The sequence below is a fragment of the Tiliqua scincoides genome, chromosome 7 (assembly GCF_035046505.1).
Source record: "Tiliqua scincoides isolate rTilSci1 chromosome 7, rTilSci1.hap2, whole genome shotgun sequence".
NCBI lineage: Eukaryota > Metazoa > Chordata > Lepidosauria > Squamata > Scincidae > Tiliqua > Tiliqua scincoides.
The window spans coordinates 54687614-54710493 of NC_089827.1; the positions used below are offsets into that span (position 1 = coordinate 54687614).

The following is a 22880-nucleotide window of genomic DNA, read 5'->3' on the forward strand; positions in this document are numbered from 1 at the left end:
CTCTTCAGACACTGTACTGTTTTAATGGGGGACCATGGTGTGTCTGGCTTTTACTGCTGTATGCAGTTGCTTTTCTGTTTTAACTGCTTGCATTTTATCGTATTTCCGTTTTTGTTTCTTTTTAAATATAAGCTGCTTTGTAACACCACATAGTGAGTAAAACTTGGTATACTTTTTTGTTTACATAAACAAAATAAATAAAAATAAATTGTTATAAATAAATAAATAAATACAGTTAATAATAAATTAAAAATCTCAATGTCCTTAATTACTATGGTGCATGCCCTACTGCAATACTCTAGTGGCTTTTCTTGCCTGTATATAGGAAAAGCCAATGAGAAATAAAGAACTCTGGGACTTCTCTCAAAAGAATGCTTTTGGGAGAGGAGGCCCCATAAACAGGCATGTGCCTCTCTTGCTGTTCAAACTGCAAATCCTAGAATATCTTCTAAAAGCATGCTCTCCCTCCCTCTCACTCTTCTACAGAAGGACCTGTACACTAGTTTAGATGCTTGCTATGTTATAACAACTGTTTTGGGATTGGCTCTTGCAAATCTCTGGAGTCTCCAGACACAAATAAATGTGCATAAAAATCCTCAGGCATGATTTACATATTAACCTCATCAGGGCCTTGAGAGGATTTTATCGGGGTTTGTTTTATCGGGGTAAAGTTTGTTAAACTTTTAACAAAGTTTCTTTTGGATCATAATTTCATATGATCATTATGAGATTTTGATTTCAAGATTTCAATCAAGAGATCTTGATTTCTACAAATTACTATATATAAAACTACATAGACTTACACAAAGTATGAATGAAGTAAGAAGTAAGAATGAAGTAAGACTTCACAAAATACTGTGTAAGCAAACATTTTCTGAGATACTGGGAAATGTCTGGCTGCCCTCCTTTGATCACCTTTTTTGATCCCCCCCCCAGATCCAGGTATGATGTACCCCTTAAATCCCACTATCATGGGCCCTGAGTATCTTTTCCTTATAGTAGTTGGTTTAGGGCATAGACTCCGCCTCCAAACACTGGTAAGAGTTATTCACCTCTCTTCACCCCTACCCTGGCTGAACCCTGCACAAATGCCATGCAACTTGCAGCCACTACTATCCACCACCTTAACACCAAAACACATTAACTCTGAAAGTGTGATGATAATGGAGGCAATGACACGTTACTCAGATTAAACACCACCAAAGCGGGGGAAGGAAACCTGACATTCAAAGGGATCAGCTATCACTAATAAGACACAGTGAGAAACCCAGGTCCCTACTCAGAAATTTTCACAACAGGATATGAAGTGTTTTTACTGAACAAAATCAGAGTATTGCAATGAGAGGCTGGGAAGAAGGGGAAAGTAAATGGGCTAAGTGAGCAGTGTACAGTTGAAGAGATACTGAGCTGTTCTTTAATGTCTGATGGTTTTGACAAGGGAAATAAAGTGGAAGGCAATGAAGAAACATTGATTGACAGACAGGTAAAAGGAAGAACACCTAGAGAGATACAAAGCTATGTAAAACAGCAAACCAAGAGGACGGGAGTAAGTGTGCACGTACACAAGTATGCATATCCCCTTTAAGGCTTGCTTACAGTACAATTCTATCTAATGGTCCAATCCTATCCCCTGAGTTAGGACAGCAATTGTTGCAAGCCACATGTTACCATTTTGGAGCCACCGCTGCAAATGGAGCAGGTAAGCTGGAGTAAGGGGCAAAACATGGGCAGAATGGGGGTGAAATTGTGAATTCTGGGGAAGGAACTGGGGCAGGGAGGGGATGGATCCACCAGCAATGGTACATGCTAGATCAGGGGTGTCAAACGCACTTCATGCAGTGGGCCAAATAACATTCATGATGCTTGCTGAGGGCTAGAGATGATGTCATCAGGCAGGAAGTGATGTCATTAAACCAGAAATAAGCACATTTTTCTCACTTAGGAACTCATTAGCTGCAAATGACAGAAGAGAAAAATATGCAAATCTTGATCATATTTTAAGATATGAGAGAGCCCAATTATCATGTGAGCCACCCCTTCAGCATTGCCACCTCAGCACTGCTCAACAGCTGAGAGCTCAGGGGCCAGATGAAAAGCTTCAGTGGACTGCATCTGGCCCCTGGGCCTTATGTTTGACATCCCTGTGCTAGCTCTTATTCCATCTTTCAGAATGGAAATTCTGAAATCATCTTTCCATCTGCTGTGAAAAAGAAAACAATGCTAGAGGTTCTGATCCTGCATTAACTGTCCTGGTTTTGTTTGATTTTAAAATCTGGAATGGAGAGCCTTTCAACAAAACGTCTTGAATTGGTTGTGCTGTAAGTTACCACCTTGTGTGATTGCTGCAAACCAAGTTTCCCGAGAATAATAATTATCCACAGTGCACATGGAGTGAAGAAGAGAAGATACTATTCCCCTTTTGTTGATACTAGAACCCTGGATCCTCCCATGACATTGACTGGCAGTAGATTCAGGACAAACAAAAGAACTTACTACTCTACACAGTATTATCTTGTGGAATATTCAGTCACAAGATATAGCTTAGATGACTTTAAAAGGGAATTTGAGAAATTCATGGAGGGTAGGACTATCAGCCGTGGTAGCTTCAGAGGAACTGCCATGTTCAGAGGCAACCAATCATGAAATCTCAGTTGCGAAGGAGCAAGAGCCTTTGGGGTTCCTGTAGGGCAGTGATTTCCAAACTGTGAGTTTGGACCCACCAGTGGGTTGCGACTTGATTTCTGGTGGGTCGCGAGACTGATAAGCTGACAGCTGACAAGTAAAACGTATTGATCCCTATGGAAAGTGAAACGGAGCAGCATGTGCACATTTACTCGTGAGTAGGCAAACATGCCTCAATCCACTTCAAAGTGGATTGAAGGCCAAAAGGGATGGTCCCTATCTGATGAACGTGGAGCTCAACAAGCACTCCTGAAGGCCATTCGCCCCCCCACCCAACATTGTACAAAGAATAGAAACAGAGGCTTGAGCAGCTGGTAAAGTTAAACTTAGGTGGGTCCCGACAGAGTACCATTTTAAAAAGTGGGTCCCAGTGCAAAAAAGCTTGGGAACCACTGCTGTAAGCCAATAGCATAGCTATAAAGGACGCAAAGCACTTAAGGGCGCATCACTGCAACTTGCAAGCAGCCCCTCCCCCTTCCCTTTGGAGCCATTCTTGGTCCCTAGAGCGAAATGAAGGCAACACTGTAGTGGCCCAGAACGGCTGCAAAGGAAAGGGGGAGGAGCTGCTTGCATGCCGCGGTGCAGCGCCCTGCAAAACTTAGTACTTTGCACCCCCCTCTAGCTACACTACTGCTGTAGACATCGGACAGACGTCTATAGAAAGCAGGAGTCTGGACAGAGTTGGCCTTTGGTCTGATTCTGGGAAAGCCACCTTGATCCGCAATTACTGGAACTTATAGCAGACCCTACTCAGGGTTTAAAACAAACAAACAAAACAGAAAAGTTATGTCTGTTCCCGATTTAAAAATATAGCAAGCTGGGGACAGTTAACGTAGGGCAAATCCAGTGAAGAAGCTCTTAAGGCATTAAAGGAATTTGCTATTCAACTGAGCAATATTTTTTTAAAGCCATTTTCTTATAGAGGCTTCCATCCGAGATATAAAAGTCTTTATAGCGACTCATTAAATAATGAATCAAACCTCTCTGTGCCTAGTAGGGGAAGAAAGCAGCGACTATCCTCCTCCTCTTCATTTTAGAGGACAGTATAATTATTATTTACGTACTATCATTAATGCACATAGCACTTTACGGAGTAACAAACAAAACAACAGACTGAATGTGGGCAGCAAAGGAGAGGGAGGAAGCAAAGAGAGAGCCAACGCCTTGCGCCTGATCAACAGGGTGGATGGTGACGTAAAACACAGTGCGTTTGAGAAGGCGGCCTAAGAAGAAGGATGAGAAGTGCAGCCTTGGACATATTGCTGTTGAGACACCGATGAGACATCCAAACAGATGGATTAGGCTTCTTAAATTAACAGCCCAGTCCTGGCTGCCGATTGCAGCGCCTGTCATTTCCGCTGTCACAAAGCAGAGCACTCTGCTGGCAGCCATTTTGCAGCAATCGCCAGTTCCTGCCATGCCCACCAGAGCGGGAAGGCAGTGGCAGGGGCAGGGAGGAGCGAAACCGGGCAGAAGGGGGGAGGAACAGGGATAGCGAGGCGGCAGGAGGGAGTGGATCTGGTGGTGATGACACCCACCAGATCCCATCCCCTCTTTCAGCAGCCTCCCCACTCCTTTATTCTCCTTAGACTTGCTCCAGCTACAGAGCTGGCGCAGGTCCAAGACTCACTGCAGAGCAGGAGGCTTATGGCGGGTAAAGGGAAATAATTCCCCATTTCCCCCGCCTCCTAATCTCCCCCTGCTAGATACAGCATGCTCATTTTTGGTGTGGCAGCTTTGGCGGGGGGGGGGGGGAGAGAAGAATTGGACGTATGTTTCTTATAGAGCCAGAGGAAATCTCTAGCACTTCTTCATTGCTTAAGTATCTGCCATTATATGCATCCGGACTGAGGCACTTGAATGTAAAGTCATAAATACAGGCATGCTCCCTTATCCGCGGGGGTTCCATTCTGGACACACACACCCATGGTTAGCTGTGGATAGCCGAAATCATGGAATCAGGCAAGTGCCCATCTCCATGGTCCAAGGGTCGCCCTCCCCTCAGGAGGTGAGGGTCGCTCTGGAGGGGTTTCAAACCCTAACCCTGGAGGGTTTGATAAATGCAACAAAAAGAACAGGAAAGCTGAAATTGCAGTATACAACTTGGCCTTAAGGACTCACATTTATTTATTTAATATATTTCCCTCCACTTATAAGGACACCCAAGGCAGATTGCACAAAATCAAATATATATACTTAAACACAGTCATAAACCCTCAAATACAATAAGATAGCAACAGCGAGACTTTTGAAGACGTTTGATCCAGAGTGTAGCATGGCCATTACATGACTCACATTCTCTGGGGCTTACATTTCGCTGCCTCCTCGTATGAAAATGAAACCCACAATTATTTTGCCTCACACACAGAAATGATACTCATAATGTCATAATGAAAAATGAGGAATTTCAGTGAAATATGAGGAATGGATCCACGTTGTGGCAACCTCCATTACTTGACAGCAGGAGTTCAACTGAACAAGAGACAGTTCTGTAGGAGATGCAGTCTCTGGTGGGCGTCCCTGGTGTGAGGCAATTATTCTGTAAATAGGAGTGGGGGGGGAGAAGAGGCTCCTGATTAGGAAAGGGGTTTAACCCTTTCCCTTGCACCACAGTCCCTACAAATATTTATCCCTTTGGAAAGGCAGCTGCTTTTGGCACCAAAGCAGCACTCCATCTGAGCAAATAAAAGCTTTGGGCAGGGTAGATTTTCATTGGCAGTATGACACAAGGAAAAGGATTAATCCCTGGTCCTGATCACCCTATGGCAGTTATTTGCTAAATAACTGAAGACACAGAGCGAGATGACTCATTTATGTAACTCATTGTTCATTACACAATTAAGCTCCAATGCAATTACAGTGGATTGTATTAGCTGAAGGTTCTGAACAATCTCCAGAGTTAGGCTTGTGAAGCCCAGCTCATTGAAGTAGTCAGCATTAAATGACATCTTGGAATTTGGACAGTGATAAAGTCAGTGACAAAACAGTAAGCCCTTGGTTTCTAGTTCGTCATTCTCTCTCAACCCCCATCAGCACCATGTAGATAATACTCCTGGACTACCTTACAGGATTGTGGTAAGGATTACAGTAGGACAGAGGTCTCCAAACATTTCAGTACAAGGGCCGCATCATATATTTTACACATTTTCACAGGCCGAAAAAAATCAGTTATAAATGAATGAATGAAATTTAAATGAATGAATACATTTTACTTGGGATCTTTGTTGTAATCATCATGATAGGAGTCAGAAACAAAGAGAAATGTGACAATTACAAAGAAATAATACCATGATTAAACTGAGCAATGATATATAATAAGTAAAAATGTCAAATATTAGCAAAAAAATTAGCAATAAAAATATTTTAAGTTGCTATGGGACAGATAAAATCCTGGGAGGGGGGTGCAGATGTGGCCCCTGGGTTTGAAGACCCCTGTAATAGGATAATGTATATGCTTTGAAAGTGCTGCATATAATGCTAAGTATCATTATTCTGCTGATCTTGTAGCACCTACATAGATTAATGCAGAGATAACTGCATGCCCCAAATCAAACAGCATTGGCATTCAGATGTCCAGAGCCATTTTAATACTTGATTAAAATTACAAGGCTTGACTGTTGGGCCTGCCACTTGCACTGTAAACCACAGGTTCCACACAGGACTGATCTCGATGATTGTTCAGTAGTGACCATGAATACAATCCACTGTAATCTCCCTGGGACTTAACTGTGTGCCCATCCATGTCAGATCATAACTTTTGTTACTTAGCTATGCAAAATGTGCCCTTCCGCTCTTTGTTAAGTTTGATTTGCAAAGCTATGCTACACAAATTACTTAGAGAGGAGTACTGTCACGCAGAATGCCTGAGCACAGGAAAAGATGTAAATAAAAGACAGTGGCAGCTTACTCTCAGAGGGAGATTCTGAGTAGCATATATGTTTGGTCTCATTTAGAATTTCCATCAATGATCAGAGAGAGAGAGAGAGAGAGAGAGAGAGAGAGAGAGAGAGAGAGAGAGAGATTAAAAACCAAAATTAATTCACTGACAACAGCCAAGGGGACAAACATCTCATATATGCTGCACTAATGAAGCTAAGTCTATGGGCAAGCATGATGCCCAGCAATGTGATTGTTGAAAAAAATAGATTCAAATTTTAGGGATATGTCACAAACCTATCAGTTTTATATCCATTCAACTGTCCTAGCTTTTTCCAGAGCAGCCTGGTTTGTAAGGATGCTGATAATTTTTGTGAGAAGATTCTGTTTTAGAGTAAGGGAGTAAGGGACCCCTTATCCCCTGGAGTAAGGGACCCGAGTGTTACACCAATTTAAGTCCATGGTGTAGATATGCCTGAGAAGCAAATGACAGAAGTATCACTGGCAAAACCAAGTAAAGATTGCCACCAGCAATCTGGGGAAATGTTATAAAGGAACACGATTACAAGAGGAAAGCAAAACTTCAGAACCTGATAATGCTGAAAGAGACATTACTCGTTGGCAGTACAAGCCATGATGTGTATGCGCAACCCCCTGATTTTAGAAATGGGCTACGTCAGAATGCCAGATGCAAGGGAGGGCACCAGGATGCAGGTCTCTTGTTGTCTTGTGTGCTCCCAGAGGCATTTGGTGGGCCACTGTGAGATACAGGAAGCTGGACTATGTGGGCCTATGGCCTGATCCAGCAGGGCTGTTCTTATGATATCATAAGATTCATTACTAAAGAAAAGGCTGTGATGAGGTTTTTTGTTTTGTTTTAAATAAACATCATAATACACATTTAACATATCCATTCATAAAACACCAGGAAAATAAACTGAAAGGACAGGTTTAGCCAGGTTTATTCATATCTGAAGGCCCAATCCTATCCAATTTTCCACTGCTGGTGCAGCCATGCCAATGGGGCATGCCTTGCATCCTGTGCAGGAGAGGCAGTCACAGAGGCCTCCTCAAGGTATGGGAACATTTGTTTCCTTACCTCGGGGCTTGCAGTTGTAATAGCAGTTGCACCGGTGTTGGAAATTTGGATAGGATTGGGCCCTAAGTCCCATTGTGGGACAGTGGGGCTTACTCCCAGGAAAGCATGCTTCCGATTGCAGCCTTACATTCTTAGACATAAAACATAAAGGTGTATTTTTAGAACACCTGCACCCTGATCTAGCAAGAGTAATTCAACATGGGGGGAAAAAAATCCAGCCCATAGCTAGGGTTCTGATCTACATGCATACAGTGATTCCTTCTAGATTAGTGCCCTCTCCAAACCTCCCCGAACCTAACAGATAAAAGGACTGGTAAGTGTTGCGTGCTTCGATGAGCGTGTGTGTGTGTTAGACCTTTACATGTAAGCACATGGGATGGCGATACCATCTTGAAGCAAAGAAGGGACATCTCTTGTATAATGAATCAAAGGCACAGTGCGTCCTCTTTCCTTATCCAAATGGGCCTGGGGGTGTTGTTCAGGAAATGAGAACAGATCAAGAGAAGGACAAGCATAGCATTCCGATTCAAATCAACAGGACTTAGAAATGTTTGACTGTGGCTAGGTCAGGTCCCAAACAAACAAACAAACAAACATACAAACAAACAAACAAACAAATAAATAGTAAGAGTGTGTGTGTGTGTGTGTGTGTGTGTGTGTGTGTGTGTGTGTGATTCCCACTTCCACTCTACACACCTGCATTTCTTCTTTCTCCCCAATATATGGTAATCTGTGCTATAGGCCTCACCCCCCTTCCTTGAAAATTCGACTTGATCAGTTCTTACCTAGGACAACCAAGGATTCTGGGTCAAGCTTATAGTCTGTCTGATAGAAGAGACGACCTTTTCTGTTGGTGCTCGCAAGAAGTTCTGTATGGAGCTTGGTATTCACCTTCTCTTCGGTCATCTCCTTCTGCTGGCTTGGTGGGATTTGAAGGGCAAACCAGAAGAAGCAGGTCAAAGACCCCTCCCTAATAGGAAGATAATAACCATATTTACTGCCTCTTCTCCAGTCTCCTCCAGTCATGTGGTTGCTCTGCAGAGCTCACTAAACATTTTCAGTTCTCAGGTGCAACCCAGAGTTATAGCCCATACACATTTAGGATACAACTGAAAAGTTCTTTCAGTTTTTGAGATGAACATATTCCAACTTCTAAGGGAACTTTCAAATGCAGGCTAATAATTCTTTACTCACCCAAAGGCATAGACCGTATTGGAGTTGTAGTAAGGAGACAGCTCAGTGGCGTGAATAAGGTCTTTCAGCTGTGTAAAGAACATGCTCTCAGTTAACTACCAGGCAATGGACTTGTCACAAAGGAATATCTCATCTTTCTCTGCCTTAGATGTAACAAACCTGTGATTTGTTACACAGAGGCATCCAATTCCCACTACAGTTGCTACCTTTTGGAACAGCCACATGGTAAAATGCAGCAGGCAGAGCTTTTCCTGCTATGAAAATGGAAGCACAGAGGAACCTGCTTCATTTCTATGTGTCAAGCCATTATGAAAGGCACTGATGCAGGGGCCAGTGAAAAAAACCCATCAACCCTCATTCTTTTACACCTCCCACCCCTGATGGAGACCTCCACCAATCATGAAGTTCTGTCCCACCATCTTCTGAGACTTGGCTGCCTCTGTCCAGAAGGCTCTCGATTCTATCCGCCCATGATCCAAGGAATACTGTCGATTGAGAATCCTCAGGCTGCCAGAGTAGAAACGCAGGGCAGGCGGCTCGAGATGCCGTGGCCTGTAATCTACAATGAGAAGACACATTGAAAAACACTTCTGTAGAAGTCATTGCAGGACTCTTGGGGGGGTGTGTCTTCAGTGTGACTTTAGATGGCCTGTCATAGGACGGTCCAACTTCTCTCTACCTGGGATGGTTCAGTTTTATTTGGTGCAGCTCTTGTTCTTGGGCGTGAAGGTATGATAGGAAGGTAACCTGATAGTTGACTGTAAATAGTTCTCAGTAATAGGAGTTGTTTACAAGCCTACCTGTCTCTGCTGATGGTTAAGTCCTATGGGGACCTGGGAGCCCGAGTGCCCTACCCCTGGAGGCCATAGAGCAAGAGGTTATACAGGCGGGACCTCAGTATCCATGAAGGATCCGTTCCTGGACCCTCTGTGGATGGTTGGTTGGCAACCTTCAGTCTGGAAAGACTATGGTATAAGCCTACAGCACCTGGTATTCCCAGGTGGTCTCCCATCCAAGTACTAACCAGGCCTGACCCTGCTTAGCTTCTGAGATCAGTCGAGATCAGGCATGTGCAGGGTAACAGTTGCTGCAGGCCCATGTGGATAATGAAATCCATTGGTTGCTGTCCATAGGGGCTCTGGAAATGGTCCACAGGGGCTCTGGTCACATCCAGAGCTGTTCTGAGGCCTGTAGGGTCCACTCAGAGCCTCTGTGAGCCTCAGAAAGCCCTCCAGAAATGCTTAAAGGCCTCTTCATCAAAAACCGCAAGTGGCTTTTAAACAGTCCAGATGTGACTGGAACAAGGTTCCAGTTGTGTCCGGAGCCCCTATGAACTACAGTTGTTTTTGCTATGAGGTGAGCTCATCCTTGGGATCACGTATCAGCAGGTTCTCCCTCAACCCATCTGAATGTGCTGACACATGGAAGGCAGAAGTGACAACTTCCAGCCACTGGCAGTAGGACAGCGACCACTGCTTCGATGGAGCAGCAGCTGAAGCAAGGTTTGGCCACTGCACCATCTTCAATGGCAGGACTGCCATTCATTTGCTCCCTCCTCCCTCTCCTCATGCCTGATGAGCCTGACTGCCTGGCGTCTGCAGTTTGAAAAGAATATCAAGGTACTTCCTTTTTGCCAGTTGCCCTGTTGCTTTTCTACCTGCAGCCACACAGGTGGCTGGTTTATCAAGCATGAGAAGGAGGCTGGTGGATGTTAGACTTTGGGGTGAAGGATGAAGGGCTCACCCCTCCCCCCAAGTGCTGCCTGGCTTTTGGAACCTACTGGATTCCAATACAAGTTGGCCATGGCTGTGGACTCATCTTTTTAAGACAGATGCACCTGATTGTCGCATCAGCAACCTGCAGGAACAAGAACAACAAAAGACTGGAATTGTTACCTAAGAAATACCAAATTATTGCTCCTGTGCCGGCCAACAGCACAATCCAAAGTGGGATGTAGTATCGGTAGTTACGGGATCTGCTCCTGTGCTTGTCTTGAGGGGACTCCTTTACATCCTCCTCCTGATCCTCTCCCTCCATCGTTGGCATCTCGCTAAACAACAAACCAAATCACAAAAATGGGGTGGGAAGGCACTTACTCCACCTCTTGAAGCATGTGCACCTCTTGAAGACTTTCCTGCAAGGTAGACTGAGCACCAGCTCCCTGAAAAGAGCTCTAGAACAGTGTTTCTCAACCAGTTTACTCGTACCACCGGTGGTACTTGAGGGGGTATCCAGTGGTACTCATGGGACCCCCCCAGAACCCCCACTGTCTGGCAGCAAGACCAGCAATGCAAAGTGACAAGCAGCAATAGGAGGTTCAGCTCTCCAGTCAGAGCCTGACTATGAGAAGGAGACACAGCAATGACAAATGAGACATGGTGTGACACCTGTCCAGCAGTCAAGTTCATAGATCCACCTTCCATGGAAAGGCAAGAAGGCATTGTGTATATTTGCAACAGTGCCATTAGATCACACTAATTAGCCACACATTAGCCACACTAGACGCTGTTCCAGAGCCATCATTCTGAGCGCGACACCATAGTCTTTCAAAACTGAAGGATGCCAACAGGACAGGACATTAGATCACAATTTAAAAAAAAATAAGGGACACCGCACAGCAGTTTTGTCAGTGGGGTGGGGCTCTGCGGGGATTTTCGAAATATGAATCGGGTACCCTCTTAAAACCACAGGTAGCCTTGCCCCCTACGAAGAGGTCACATCAAACATGTTGTGTAGATTGTCATTTCATCTGTGTGGGTTATTGTGATATGTCGATGTAAGAACATAGAGGGTGAGAAAATGGTGTCAAGGCATGAGCTTCCTAGTACGCATGACAAGGAGATTTATATTAACTGGTACAATATAATAGGGGTGTTGGATTTGGATGTGAGTAATGTAGGGTCAAACTCCTGGTAACCTCTGAAGCATTGACTCGGCAACATCCCTCAGGTTAGGGGCTACATCCTTAACCTACCTCACAGGGTTGTTGGTCATCGAAAAAGGTGCTCTGTGTCCCTCAGAAGGCAAAAGACACAAACGTGCCAACTGAAAGCAGAAAATGTGTGTACCAAAACAACCCAGAGCATAAAGGATCCTTCCCTTGGCCTCCATTTTGTGGCTTTTCCTGCTGAGCTGCTAGTTCCCTGAATTCAGCATTGTGGCCAAAGGTGACGTGAGGCAACTAAACCAAAAAGCTGACCACAAAAAGTATGAAATGAGGATAAATGTAATTCTGAAGCAGCAATGCAACTGCTCCCTGTAACCACCAGAAACCTCCCAGCACCCACAGTCAGAATGATTCGGCCTCTTGTTCGTCTTCCCAATCGATACGTCCTGGTTGATGTTCTCCGCAGGGCTCACCTCAACATGTTCAAAACAAGAAGCTTTGCGCTTTACAAAATGTAACCCGATCACCCAAACACCAGTTACAGAAAACAGCCCCCAAATCTCTTCTCTTCCTAGATGATAAATGTTCATTGCAATTCATTGTTAATTTTAAGAAAACAAACTGGTTCTATCCCCGAGTTACAGACCTACCTTTGAAGTCTTCCTCGGACTTGTGGTCTGGTGCGCTCTCATGCAAAACAAAATCACACATGCACACACATCTGCAAATACTGAGCAAGACCGAATATTTACTTAGGCCCAGGCCTCAAGGTCCCTTCTGCGATCAAAATCCAATGCTTTGTCCTCTTCTGTTGGCCTTTACTCTGCTCCAGCCCTTCGCAAAAATGATCTCCTGTTACATGTTGCCTAATGAAGAGTTCTGTGTAGCTTGATAGTTATGCACGATTAATCAAAACACCACAGAATCTTGTGTGGCACTTAAAAACGATGAATGAATGTATCGCAGCATAAGTTTCTGAACTGGCGCCCACTTCATCAGAGCCGTTTGTCCAATAATAAAAGCTTACCTAGCTGATTCCTCTCATTCCACTGGAGTGCTGTAGCATTTCTTTATGCCAGACAAGAATGACATTACTGTACAGCTTTCTAAATGAAAGAACACAGCTTGGTGGGAAAGAGCCTATAGGATGGGAATGGATGAAGCTGCAAAGAGCTCTTGGGTAACGGTGTGCTTGTTCTCCATCCCCTCCTCCCTCCCAATCCCCTCTAGAGAGCTGCCGACTAGTTGCCCAGCAACTTTTCCTTGTCTTAGTTACACCTATTGGTTCCAGGGGGGATAAAGTCAAAATCAGACTTGAATGGGAAAAGAAAAGCCCTTGATGCAGAAAACGGCTGACTCTCCATGTTAGGGTTGCTGCCCTTTTTTGGGAAGACCCCATGCATCGTTAACACCTGTGCCACAGCCAGAAGTTCAACAGGCATAGCTTTCCCTCTTGTATTAATGGAGCTGCTGCGGGTGTGGATGCACTTCTTGGATTTCCACCTGTCCCATGGCAGAGAAAGGCACAGGATGGGTGGTGATGCGACTGCATACTGTAGGGTAGCCAGCAGCTTTGGTTAAAGGAGAGGAAGCCAGTGATGGAGACCCGCAGGTAGAGTGCTGTACTGATCTCCCAATGCATGTTAACCTCTGACCAAACCTCTGTCAAGACAACCAGCCAGCCCTGACTAGCCACACGCTGTACCTTTCTAATTCTGAGCTTCCTTAATCTTCACTTTCTCTATTGCAGATGAAGCAGGATTTGCTCATTAGCTCCCAGTATGAGGCTGAAGTTCGTTCCTAGTACCTTATTTGCAGCATCTTTTCTTCAATGTAAGAAGGCAGGCTGGGGGGGGGGGGTGGAACCAGCTTTGCATATCAAAATAACCTTTGGATCATTCTACTCATATGTCTAGACACCTGGCTGACTGTTCCATCTGAGGGGCCATACGGATGTCCCCCTGCATGCATGGATCTGGCATCCGCGATTTCAGTTATCCATGTAATTCCCATGGATACCAGGGGTTCACTTTAAAAACATGTAGAAAGTAAAGAACCCCCCCCCCAAAGCTTCCCCTACTGTTCCACAGCAAAACCAGTGCATTTTGAGGGCTCCAGGCAGCCTCTTCCAGGCCACGCGGAGCTCTTCTCTTCCCCCAAACTACTGACTCTTAAAGAATTCAGAAGAAAATTAAAATGGTTGCTGTTCTCTATAAAACCTGCAATGTGGTATTAGGTGTATTTTGCAACATGTGTGTATTTGACTAGACTAGAGCAGACTACCCTAGTGCGGGGGACGGTTAGGCCCCAATTAGGAGTGATTGCTCCAATTGACTTAAAGCCAGCCCTGCCTTGAACATCTCACAGCTTAGGGAACTGGGAAGCTCTTGCTGGCTGTAATTATCTTGGAGATCTCTGAAAATTCCTGCGGGGTGGGCAGAGCCAGGTTTGCCAACAGCCTTTTCTGAGAAAAATCCAGTAGGTAAAGCTTTCCCCTTTTCTGCCAGGAAAGCCTGCACCAGTTTAATGACTGTTTGTCTTGCAAGAGGCCCTGCAAGGACTGTCCCAATCAGAACAGGGCTGTGGGTCTGTAATGATGAGGAAGGGGAGCAGCAATGGGAATGTTTTTAAGGGCAGAAAGAGGAGAAAGGTGGACTACTGGGCAGCCAGGCTGATTCGGTGGCAACCCTGCTACAACCACTTGGGTGTACAAAATGGCCATTGTCCTGCCACTAACGTTAGAACCAGTGTAATGTGCTGGTTAAACTATCCAACTAGAACTGTAAAGACGCAGGTTCAGCCTGTAAGCATTAAGCTCACTGGGCGAAGTTGGGCCTGTCATCAGTCCTTGACCTAACCTACCTCACATGGTTTTTGTAAGGATAAAATAGGATGAGGGGGATGTAGTGGTTATCTACGCAGGCGCTAGGCTTAGCCTTGGTAACATGGCAACCGGTAGGCCGGCAAGCAAACTTACTGGTTCCCCCCCACTCAGGCACGCCAGAGTGGGCCAGTTGCGAAGGCTGAGTTTTCACCTAGTAGCCGGTAAACAAAGGATGTTATGAAGAAGTGCATATCTAGGAATGTGTACTGCAGAGCCAGCAGGTTTCTTAGCAGTGCAGACTTCAGCAACCTTAAATAATTTTCTCTAGTGTCATCGTGTGCTTTTAGAATGAATAAAAGTCTGTGGAAGCTAGCCGGGAGAGGCGGACTTCTCTCTCAATCTCATACCGTCCTACTTCCAGCTTAGCTCTCCCTGCATCAACTAACTCCCTGAATGTCTGTTGTGTCTCTCATTGCTCTGACTTCTTGTTGCTCTAATTCTAACTTTCAAACCCTCAGAGTGCTTCTGCTTTTAGCACTCTCACTCAGGCACCAAGGTTCTAAACCCTGGGTGCTTCCCAAGCAGCACTGCGCTGCAACAGGGGGAGGAGAATCATGTACCCTGTTCAGAGCTCCTTGGCATATAAGAGTGTGGGGGGGATGTTAATAATCATTCAAGTGGAACCTCCTAATCTGTGGATTTAGGACCCACGGATTTGATTTACCACAGGTCCTGACCCACATCTGGATGGCCTCACTGAACCAGAAGTTCCTTCCAGTCACCCCCTTGGTAGCCACAGGGGATCCATTTCTAGACCCCCCCAAGGGAACCAAAACCCCACAGATAATCAAATCAGTGGGTAGGGGCCATCAGAGGACCTCTAGATGTAACCAGAAGGCACTTCTGGTTCAGTGAGGCCATCCAGATGTGGGCCGGGATCTGGAAGTGGAACCTGTATATGGACTGAGAAATCTGAATGGCCCTATAGCAGTTTACTAGCTATGGAGTAAATGGTGTGGTTTTCAGTGCTTTGTAGATAAAATATGATGGTAGTGTTGTTGATGAGGTGGCGGCGGAGTCACAGCAGCAGCTAGGGCTGTTAAAAATAATAATGACATTGAGAACGATTCATGACCAGGAAATGAAATTTGCCATTCATGGTCTAACTCGGGGATGGGCAAACTCCAGCTCGTGGGCCATTTGCAGTCCTCAGGGACCCCCAGTCCAGCCCACAGGAAGCCCCCACTCTCCAGTGAACCTCTGGCCCCTCAGAGAATGTTGGAGCCCACGCCGGCCCATGACTGCCAGTCACGACCACCAGACGCGAGCTGCAGGATGAGTTAGAGCCAGGCCTTTTATATTCTCCCTGTGTTTTCTGCTTTTCCCTGGGCATTATTTTACACCCCCCCCCCAGCCTCTGAACAACTTATGTCTCCATGTGTGTCTGGCTTGGTCTGTATGCTTTCACTGTGCAAGAGGTGCGTGGCAAACAGTTCATAGTTCTCATGTGGTTCTACATGCCTGTATTATAGTTCTCATGTGTGTAATATATAAGCTCAGTAAAATTTATTCATTCATATAAGTTCTGTCTCTAATGTATTCATTTAGGTAAATTTATTCAAATTTGAAATGTAAATTAATTCTCCCCCCCCCCGGCCCCCAACACAGTGTCAGAGAGATGATGTGGCCCTCCTGCCAAAATGTTTGCCCACCCCTGGTCTAACTGAGGGGGAATGGACAAAGAACTTCACCTGAGGGCCAGGGCAGGGAAGATGAGTACAGATGCCTCTTGAGGCTTGTGGGGAGAAGGCTGTGTTTGCTTATGAAATGTATCCTTCTTGGTGCTCAGAGAACTGAAGAAGGCAGAATGAAAGCGAATCCATCCAGTCATACCACATTCCTCATCGCTATGGCACCCATGCGTCTGAATAAGACAAGGACACCACAGGCCCAAATTAAACCTGGTTGCAAAGGAGGTACACCCACCCACTGGAGCTGGATTTGGTTCTTGAGAGCCATGTTGCCATGGGGATGCTGTGCGTCACTTCATACGCTACCAGCGAGGGACACTGGCAAAGATGTCAAGGTGTTGTTGAATGGAAATGCCACGCCGCCTCTGCCTGTGTTGCACTTGTCTTCAGGCTGGATAGAAGCACCCACCCCAGCACCCCAGGATCCTGTGACCCCAGGATGGTGTTTCTTATAGCATTTTTTCAGCAATGTGAAGACTCTCTTGAACAATGCAAACAATGACTGACAAGGGCATTGCATTCTCCTTGTTCTCATTCATCCTGTATCCAGTAAGCACTAGTGCCTTTCATGAAGGAATTGGTGGCATTCAAAGCCCACAGCCCCAGGGCTGTGCCCCCATGTAAGCTCTTGGTTTCTTGGGAGGGGAATCTGCAGCCCACTCAGGGCTGGAGTACTTGCTTTGCACCTAGAAATGTCCAAATGTAACATCTGGCACTTTTAGTTTTGAAAAGGATCTTGGGTTGTCAAGGCTGGGTGATGCTTGTGTGAAACTTTGGAGATCTGCTGCCTGGCAGAGGAGACAATACTGGACTGGATAAGTCAATTATGTGGCAGCTTGAGGAAGACCCATCCCTAATACTGTGACCTTCTTGCTGAGTCTTACTCCCTTGGTGCTTTTAGATCCAGGAACCCAAGCAACAAGTGCTAGAAGTGCTAGCATGGAAAGTAGGCAAGGGTTGCTTTGCTACAAGAAAAACCATGTGTAGAAGCACTTCCTGTATTCTCACTCCTACTCAAAGCACGCATGTCTTTCAAAGAACGGCTCTCTCCATTTCAGGAACTGCAGCTGGGGATTTGTTCCTCTGAAACCACTGCTCTATTTGCCTAGTCACAAGACACTATACAGCTGTTTGTGACTAAAAGCTAAAAAGGTTGATCTCCCATTCCTCTTTTAGAGGAACACAGTGCCCAGGAAGTGGATTTATGAACCCTGAATACGTTGCCTGATGTAGTGACTACATCTACAGTCATCTGATATTTGAGGGACATTCTGGAGAAAATTTTCACCATTCACTATACAACTTCTTCCATCTTCAGAACAGACCTGCATGACACATGGGAACTACTAAGGGGCAGGTAATAATTCAGTATTGTCCTTAGTTGGAGCACATCTCCACGCTAGGAGGGAAGTGGAGCAAGCAGCTGTTGGCACAGCGTGACACGTCAAGCTAACCCAGTGGTTCTCAAATGTTTCAGCACCGGGGCCCACTTTTAAAAATGACACTCTGTCGGGACCCATGTAGCTTTATGAGACTTTCTTTTAAAAAGGTGATCTAGAAAGAAAAAATATATTTGTATTTACTTACAAGTAATTTACTTAGGGCTCAATCCTATCCAATTTTCCAGTCCCAGTGCAGCTACAATGCAGCCCCAAGGTAAGGGAACAAATGTTCCCATACCTTAAGGAGGCCTCTGTGACTGCTGCCCCACCACAAGATGCAGTGCATGCCCCATTGGCATGGCTGCACCGGCTCTTGAAAACTGGATAGGATTGGCCCTTACTTACTTACAACAAACTCAATCCATTTCTTGTCATGAGGCAGTCCTAATGAATAGCCTCAAGGCTTGAAGATCTTAGTTATATGATCCAGCCTTCACCTGCCTCTACTACCTGTCATGTACAGACTTGGGAAAAAAACCACACCAGATAAAAAGATGTTCAAACATTTATCTCCCTATATTTACACAGACTTGTAAACTGCAGGAGCTCTGTTCTTTGCAGGGCAGTTAGCAGCTACCTGATTCTTGAATAGCCTCAGCCCTTGAGGCAATTAGTTTTTGTATCTTTCCATCACCCGTCTGTTCATTGGAGGCTCTGTGAGACTCACCAGAAATTAGGTAACGACCCACCAAGTGAGTCCCAACCCATGGTTTGATTAGCACAGCTGTGTGAACCAATCTGTGAGGTAGGGAAATACCCTATAACGCTGTTTCTTAATAGGTGGCCTGCGAGCTATGTCAGACATACTATTCTTGTTCAGGTTGCGTATCACTTATCCAAAATCTTATCTTATCTTGGGACCAGAAGTGTTTTGGATTCTGAATTTTTCAAGATTTTGGAATATTTGCATATATATATAAATATAAAGTGGGAATAAAGTGAGATAAAGTGGGGAATCTGGGCATGCACAGGAAAGATATACTGCAGCTGAAGGGGGCTTGGAAGAATCTTTTTTTCCTTGGGGATGCTGAATAAACTGTTTTTTGCCTGCGACCCATCACATCAAGTCAGGTGTGGGATTTAAACCCATTGTGTTGTATCTCATATGAAAGCCCATTAAAAGAGCTTTAAAATAAGATGTGTCTCACCTTGTGTCTGAATTACAGCTAGTTAGAACATCACTAACATGCCATTTCTTTTTTGATAAAAATTGTGAAAATTTACATAGCTATAAAATTTCACATAATGAACATAGGCTGCTAAAAATTGGTATTTTTGCACTACACCATAGGACAAACAAACAACCCAAATTTCAAGAAAATCTAAGGAGGTCAGTTGAAAACAGTGTGATGATTTGACATGGAATGGGTCCTGTGCAGAATTGTGTTTGGCATTTCAAAAAAAGAAACCTGAACAGGTAATTGAAATTTTGGCCCTGCTGTTTTTAAATTCTGCCTTTTGCAAGGTGGCTTACCAAATCTAAAAGCCAAACAAGGCACAGAACGGATAGCACAAAATATAAACCAGCGGAAGCCCAGAAAACAAAACCAATGAAAAAAACAGCAGTCCCAGCATTAAAACAAGAACCTTATTTCTCAGCCAAGATGGGCTCCCAATTAAAATCCACAGAAAAACAGAATAAAATCAGGGTCGTGTGGGTGGGGGCAGTATCTTCTAACCCCAGGCAGGTAACGATGCTGCCCAGATACCAGGTTCTTCCATCCACAGGGGTGGGGCAGAAGGAGTGGCAGATGTTCCCAGGGGCTGGCTGACTGTAAAGATGTCAGCGTGCAAAAGAAGTCTATTTTCAGAACAATCAAGACCCTTATGCATCCTAACAAGCCTGTCTGCCCATGGCTATGTGGATTATTTATTTATTTATTTGGGTATTAATAGACTGGAATCCATGTGCATAGGGCTTTTCAAAGTATGACAGGACAGGTCCCCTGCCCAGAGATGCTTGCAGTGTAAAATTTGAGAACTGGAGAAGGGAAGCAATCTGAAGGCAGGGGAAGAATAGGTGTTTATTTCAATTCCATGTGTTTAGGCTGACTTATAGTAGGGAATGAATGACAGGAAATCAATATGGTAAGAAGGTGTTTAGATTCAGAACTTGACACTTGTAGTCCCCATAAGTCAGAAAAAAACATAGCAAGGAGCCATGGGCTCTCAGTGGGGCATGTCACCAAATAAAGTCACAACACAGCTCTCATAAGCAGTGTCAGAGGTTGGCCAAGTGGAGCATTGGCCAAGGGCCGACAAGTTCCCCAAGGCCCAACCACACTATCCTTGAAGTACCCCAGAACCCATTGCGGCCTCCTTCCTTGTTTGCCTCCTTCAAGAGTCTCCTGCTCTGTGGGGGAAATATGATTAACAGGGGTGGGGAGCTGGGGGAAGACAGGAAGACCAGCATGAGGCTCACTTTGGTCCTGTCTCCTTCCATCATCCCCTAGTCAAGCACATGGTTGTTCATGGATCTTGCTTCCTGGAGAGCAATGTGATTGGCATGGGAATGGAGAATGGAGGAGGGAAGCATGTGATCTCTAATCCCAAGGAAGCCAGAGCCCAGGTAACACTCTGTCCCTGGAACTTCTCACCAATTGGGGAAGTGGTGATCTTAGAACCCAATCCTGAGCTCTTTAGTGCCAGCGGTACAAGCGTACCATCAGTGCTGGGTGTCATAAATGTGCCATAAAGCATGTATAGGGCACCATCCATGTACCAGTTGGCACTGAGCCCAGAGACGGACGGACGCTGCCCAGAGCAAGGGAAGAGCTCTAGGCAGCGGAGGTGTTCCGGGGTGGGGAGAGGGTGGGGGAGGGTGGAGCGGTGGGAGGAACTGGGGTGGGAGGGGGTGGGACGGCTCCGCCAGATCCAATACTCCGTGTTGGCCTGAAAAGCCTGGCAGAGAGCTCCTCCAGTCTGCACTGGCAAAATAGCCGGCGCAGACTGGAGGAGACCCATTGCAGGGCCTGTGCCCTTACCTGGAGGAAGGGAACAAACGTCCCCTTCCCCTGAAGAGATTCTGGCAGCTGCCACAGCACCCATAAGATGCATTTTGGTGCCATTTTGGTGCGGCTGCTTCTCTGGGTGCCGGGCAGCTTAGGATTGGGTCGCCCATTATCTCTAGTACCCAGATAAATGCCAATACATGCAAACAAATAAGCGCAAGAAAACTTTTACACAGCATTACTTGTCATCAGATCAGCGCAATCAACAAATAAAAGTGTCATGTACGTTTCCTGTTTTTGTTAGAACAAAGAGGGTCGGAAACAACTGAGGTTAGCCTCACGCTGTGTGGCGAGCGCAATATTACATTGAGAGCTACCAGCCAATGCAATGTATTAGAGGTGCCAGCCCAGAAATGCTTTGGTATTTTATGGTTTCCTGTTCTTTAATCAGGACACGCACACCCTTCCATCAACTCGGTTGCAGAATTCTGACCTCAGAGATACTCTCCCATATGACAAGAATCAGACAGGAAGAGCCTAATGTTAAAATGCAGATTATTTTTGTTTTGCAACAGGAGCAATGGACTAAAAGGAGAATTTCAGGGCAATCCCCACAACTGAGTACATTGAAGTACATGGAAAACAACTGAAATACACTGTTACATTGAAATACATTTGAGTACATTGTTATAAATGTAGAGAAACATACGAGAAGACTGGTTCCTTATATGTTCATTCCATGCTTACATACTTCTGAAAGCCTTAAATGTAAGGCATGTATTTTCTGAGATTTGCTGATACTGATCACAGGTGCAGAAAGAACAAAGAATTTTAAAAAAAGGTATAACTGGAAGGACAGATATCATGGAAGATGTGAACAATCGCTTGCTATCTATCCCCTCTTTACTGCCTCATTGTACATGTAGTACTTTTGCACTGAATTACTGCAGCAAAAATATATCTGTCCCAAACCAAGAAGGAGGCATGGCTAATGTTAGTGGCCATTTGAGCTCTGAAATAAATAATTTGGTTTGGATTTAACACACAGATGCATATCTGTGGCTATTTATATGAACTGATTTATCCATCCTTGCTGCTAATGATGTGATGATTTCCTCAAGCAAAGGAAGCAATGGGTAGTCTCAATTAGACAATTTTCCACTGATATACAGGCTGTGAGCCAAGCTGCTTCATAACAATCTTTCATAATCAAATGACAGGTGGGGGGGGAGGATAGTTTGTCCTTCAAAGCAAAGAGCCTTCATTACAATATTCCAGTTGAAATGGGAAATTAGGTTCTTTTTCTTGTGAAACCACTTCCTGTATTCAAAACATGGATGGTGACGCATGGCGGGTGCTGTTGTCAGTATGTCTTTATTTATTTTGAAAATGTCTATCCCACTTTTCTTCTGCTAAAGGACTCAAAAGAGCCAGAAGCATAAAACTACAAAAAAATAATCCAATATCAAAATGCCACAGCAAGACAACGTAATAAACGGCTACAAATAAGCAATAAAAACAAAAAACAGCTGTCAAGAAAATCCAGTTTGCCCGCAGTAAAGCAATAAATAAATTCACTCATTTTAAAGTCTTGCTTTCTAGCCATGCAAATTTGGTTGACGTGTTCTGGGAGCAGTCTGAACCTCAAGAAAATAGACATACAAAGAATTTGGAACAATGGCAAGTGGGCCAGCTGTTTGAACCCAGGCAGGTGACAATAACTGAGAATCCTGAGTAATTAACTACCCAGTACCTCAACACTGGACAGCTTGGAAAAATATGCTGCAAGATGACATAGCCACATCAGTGTTGCATCTAGCTTCTGAGCCATTAGGTAAGCCCAAATAAATGTATTTTTATATGCAAAACATTCACAGGAGCTGCTGGATCATTCTAGGCTCAGCCCAAATCTCCTCCTGTTTCCGATGGGCCAAACTAGGCAATAGTATGATTGTGTGTTTGAATTTTTTAATACCGTGTAGTGTTCCAATTTGGATTGGGGTGGGTTTTAACTCATTGTCTCTGCTGTGATTGTCATCTGTATAGGGTGCCTGCAGGTGCTATTTTAGGAGGGGAAGCTCCCATTGGTGTCAACGGAAGCTTTTAAGTCTGCTAAAGTCAGCCCATTATCTAACAAAATTGCATAATGTCTTCTCTAGTCCAGGCTGGGATCA

At 44.9% G+C, this 22880-nt stretch overlaps 1 protein-coding gene and 1 pseudogene across 1 annotated transcript in view; both read right to left on the minus strand.

The window, feature by feature from the left end:
* The window catches only part of TMPRSS6 (transmembrane serine protease 6), a 33197-nt gene extending 22300 nt beyond the window's left edge, over window positions 1–10897 (minus strand). Inside the window, exons 1-4 of the mRNA XM_066633968.1 lie at window positions 10747–10897; window positions 9268–9410; window positions 8852–8919; window positions 8443–8627 (exon numbers count right to left, since the gene is read on the minus strand). Of these exons, the coding sequence (XP_066490065.1) occupies window positions 8443–8627; window positions 8852–8919; window positions 9268–9410; window positions 10747–10897 (547 nt within the window). The remainder of the gene's footprint in view (window positions 1–8442; window positions 8628–8851; window positions 8920–9267; window positions 9411–10746) is intronic.
* Window positions 9827–9946, minus strand: LOC136657664 (5S ribosomal RNA; annotated as a pseudogene).
* Window positions 10898–22880: the final 11983 nt, after the last annotated feature.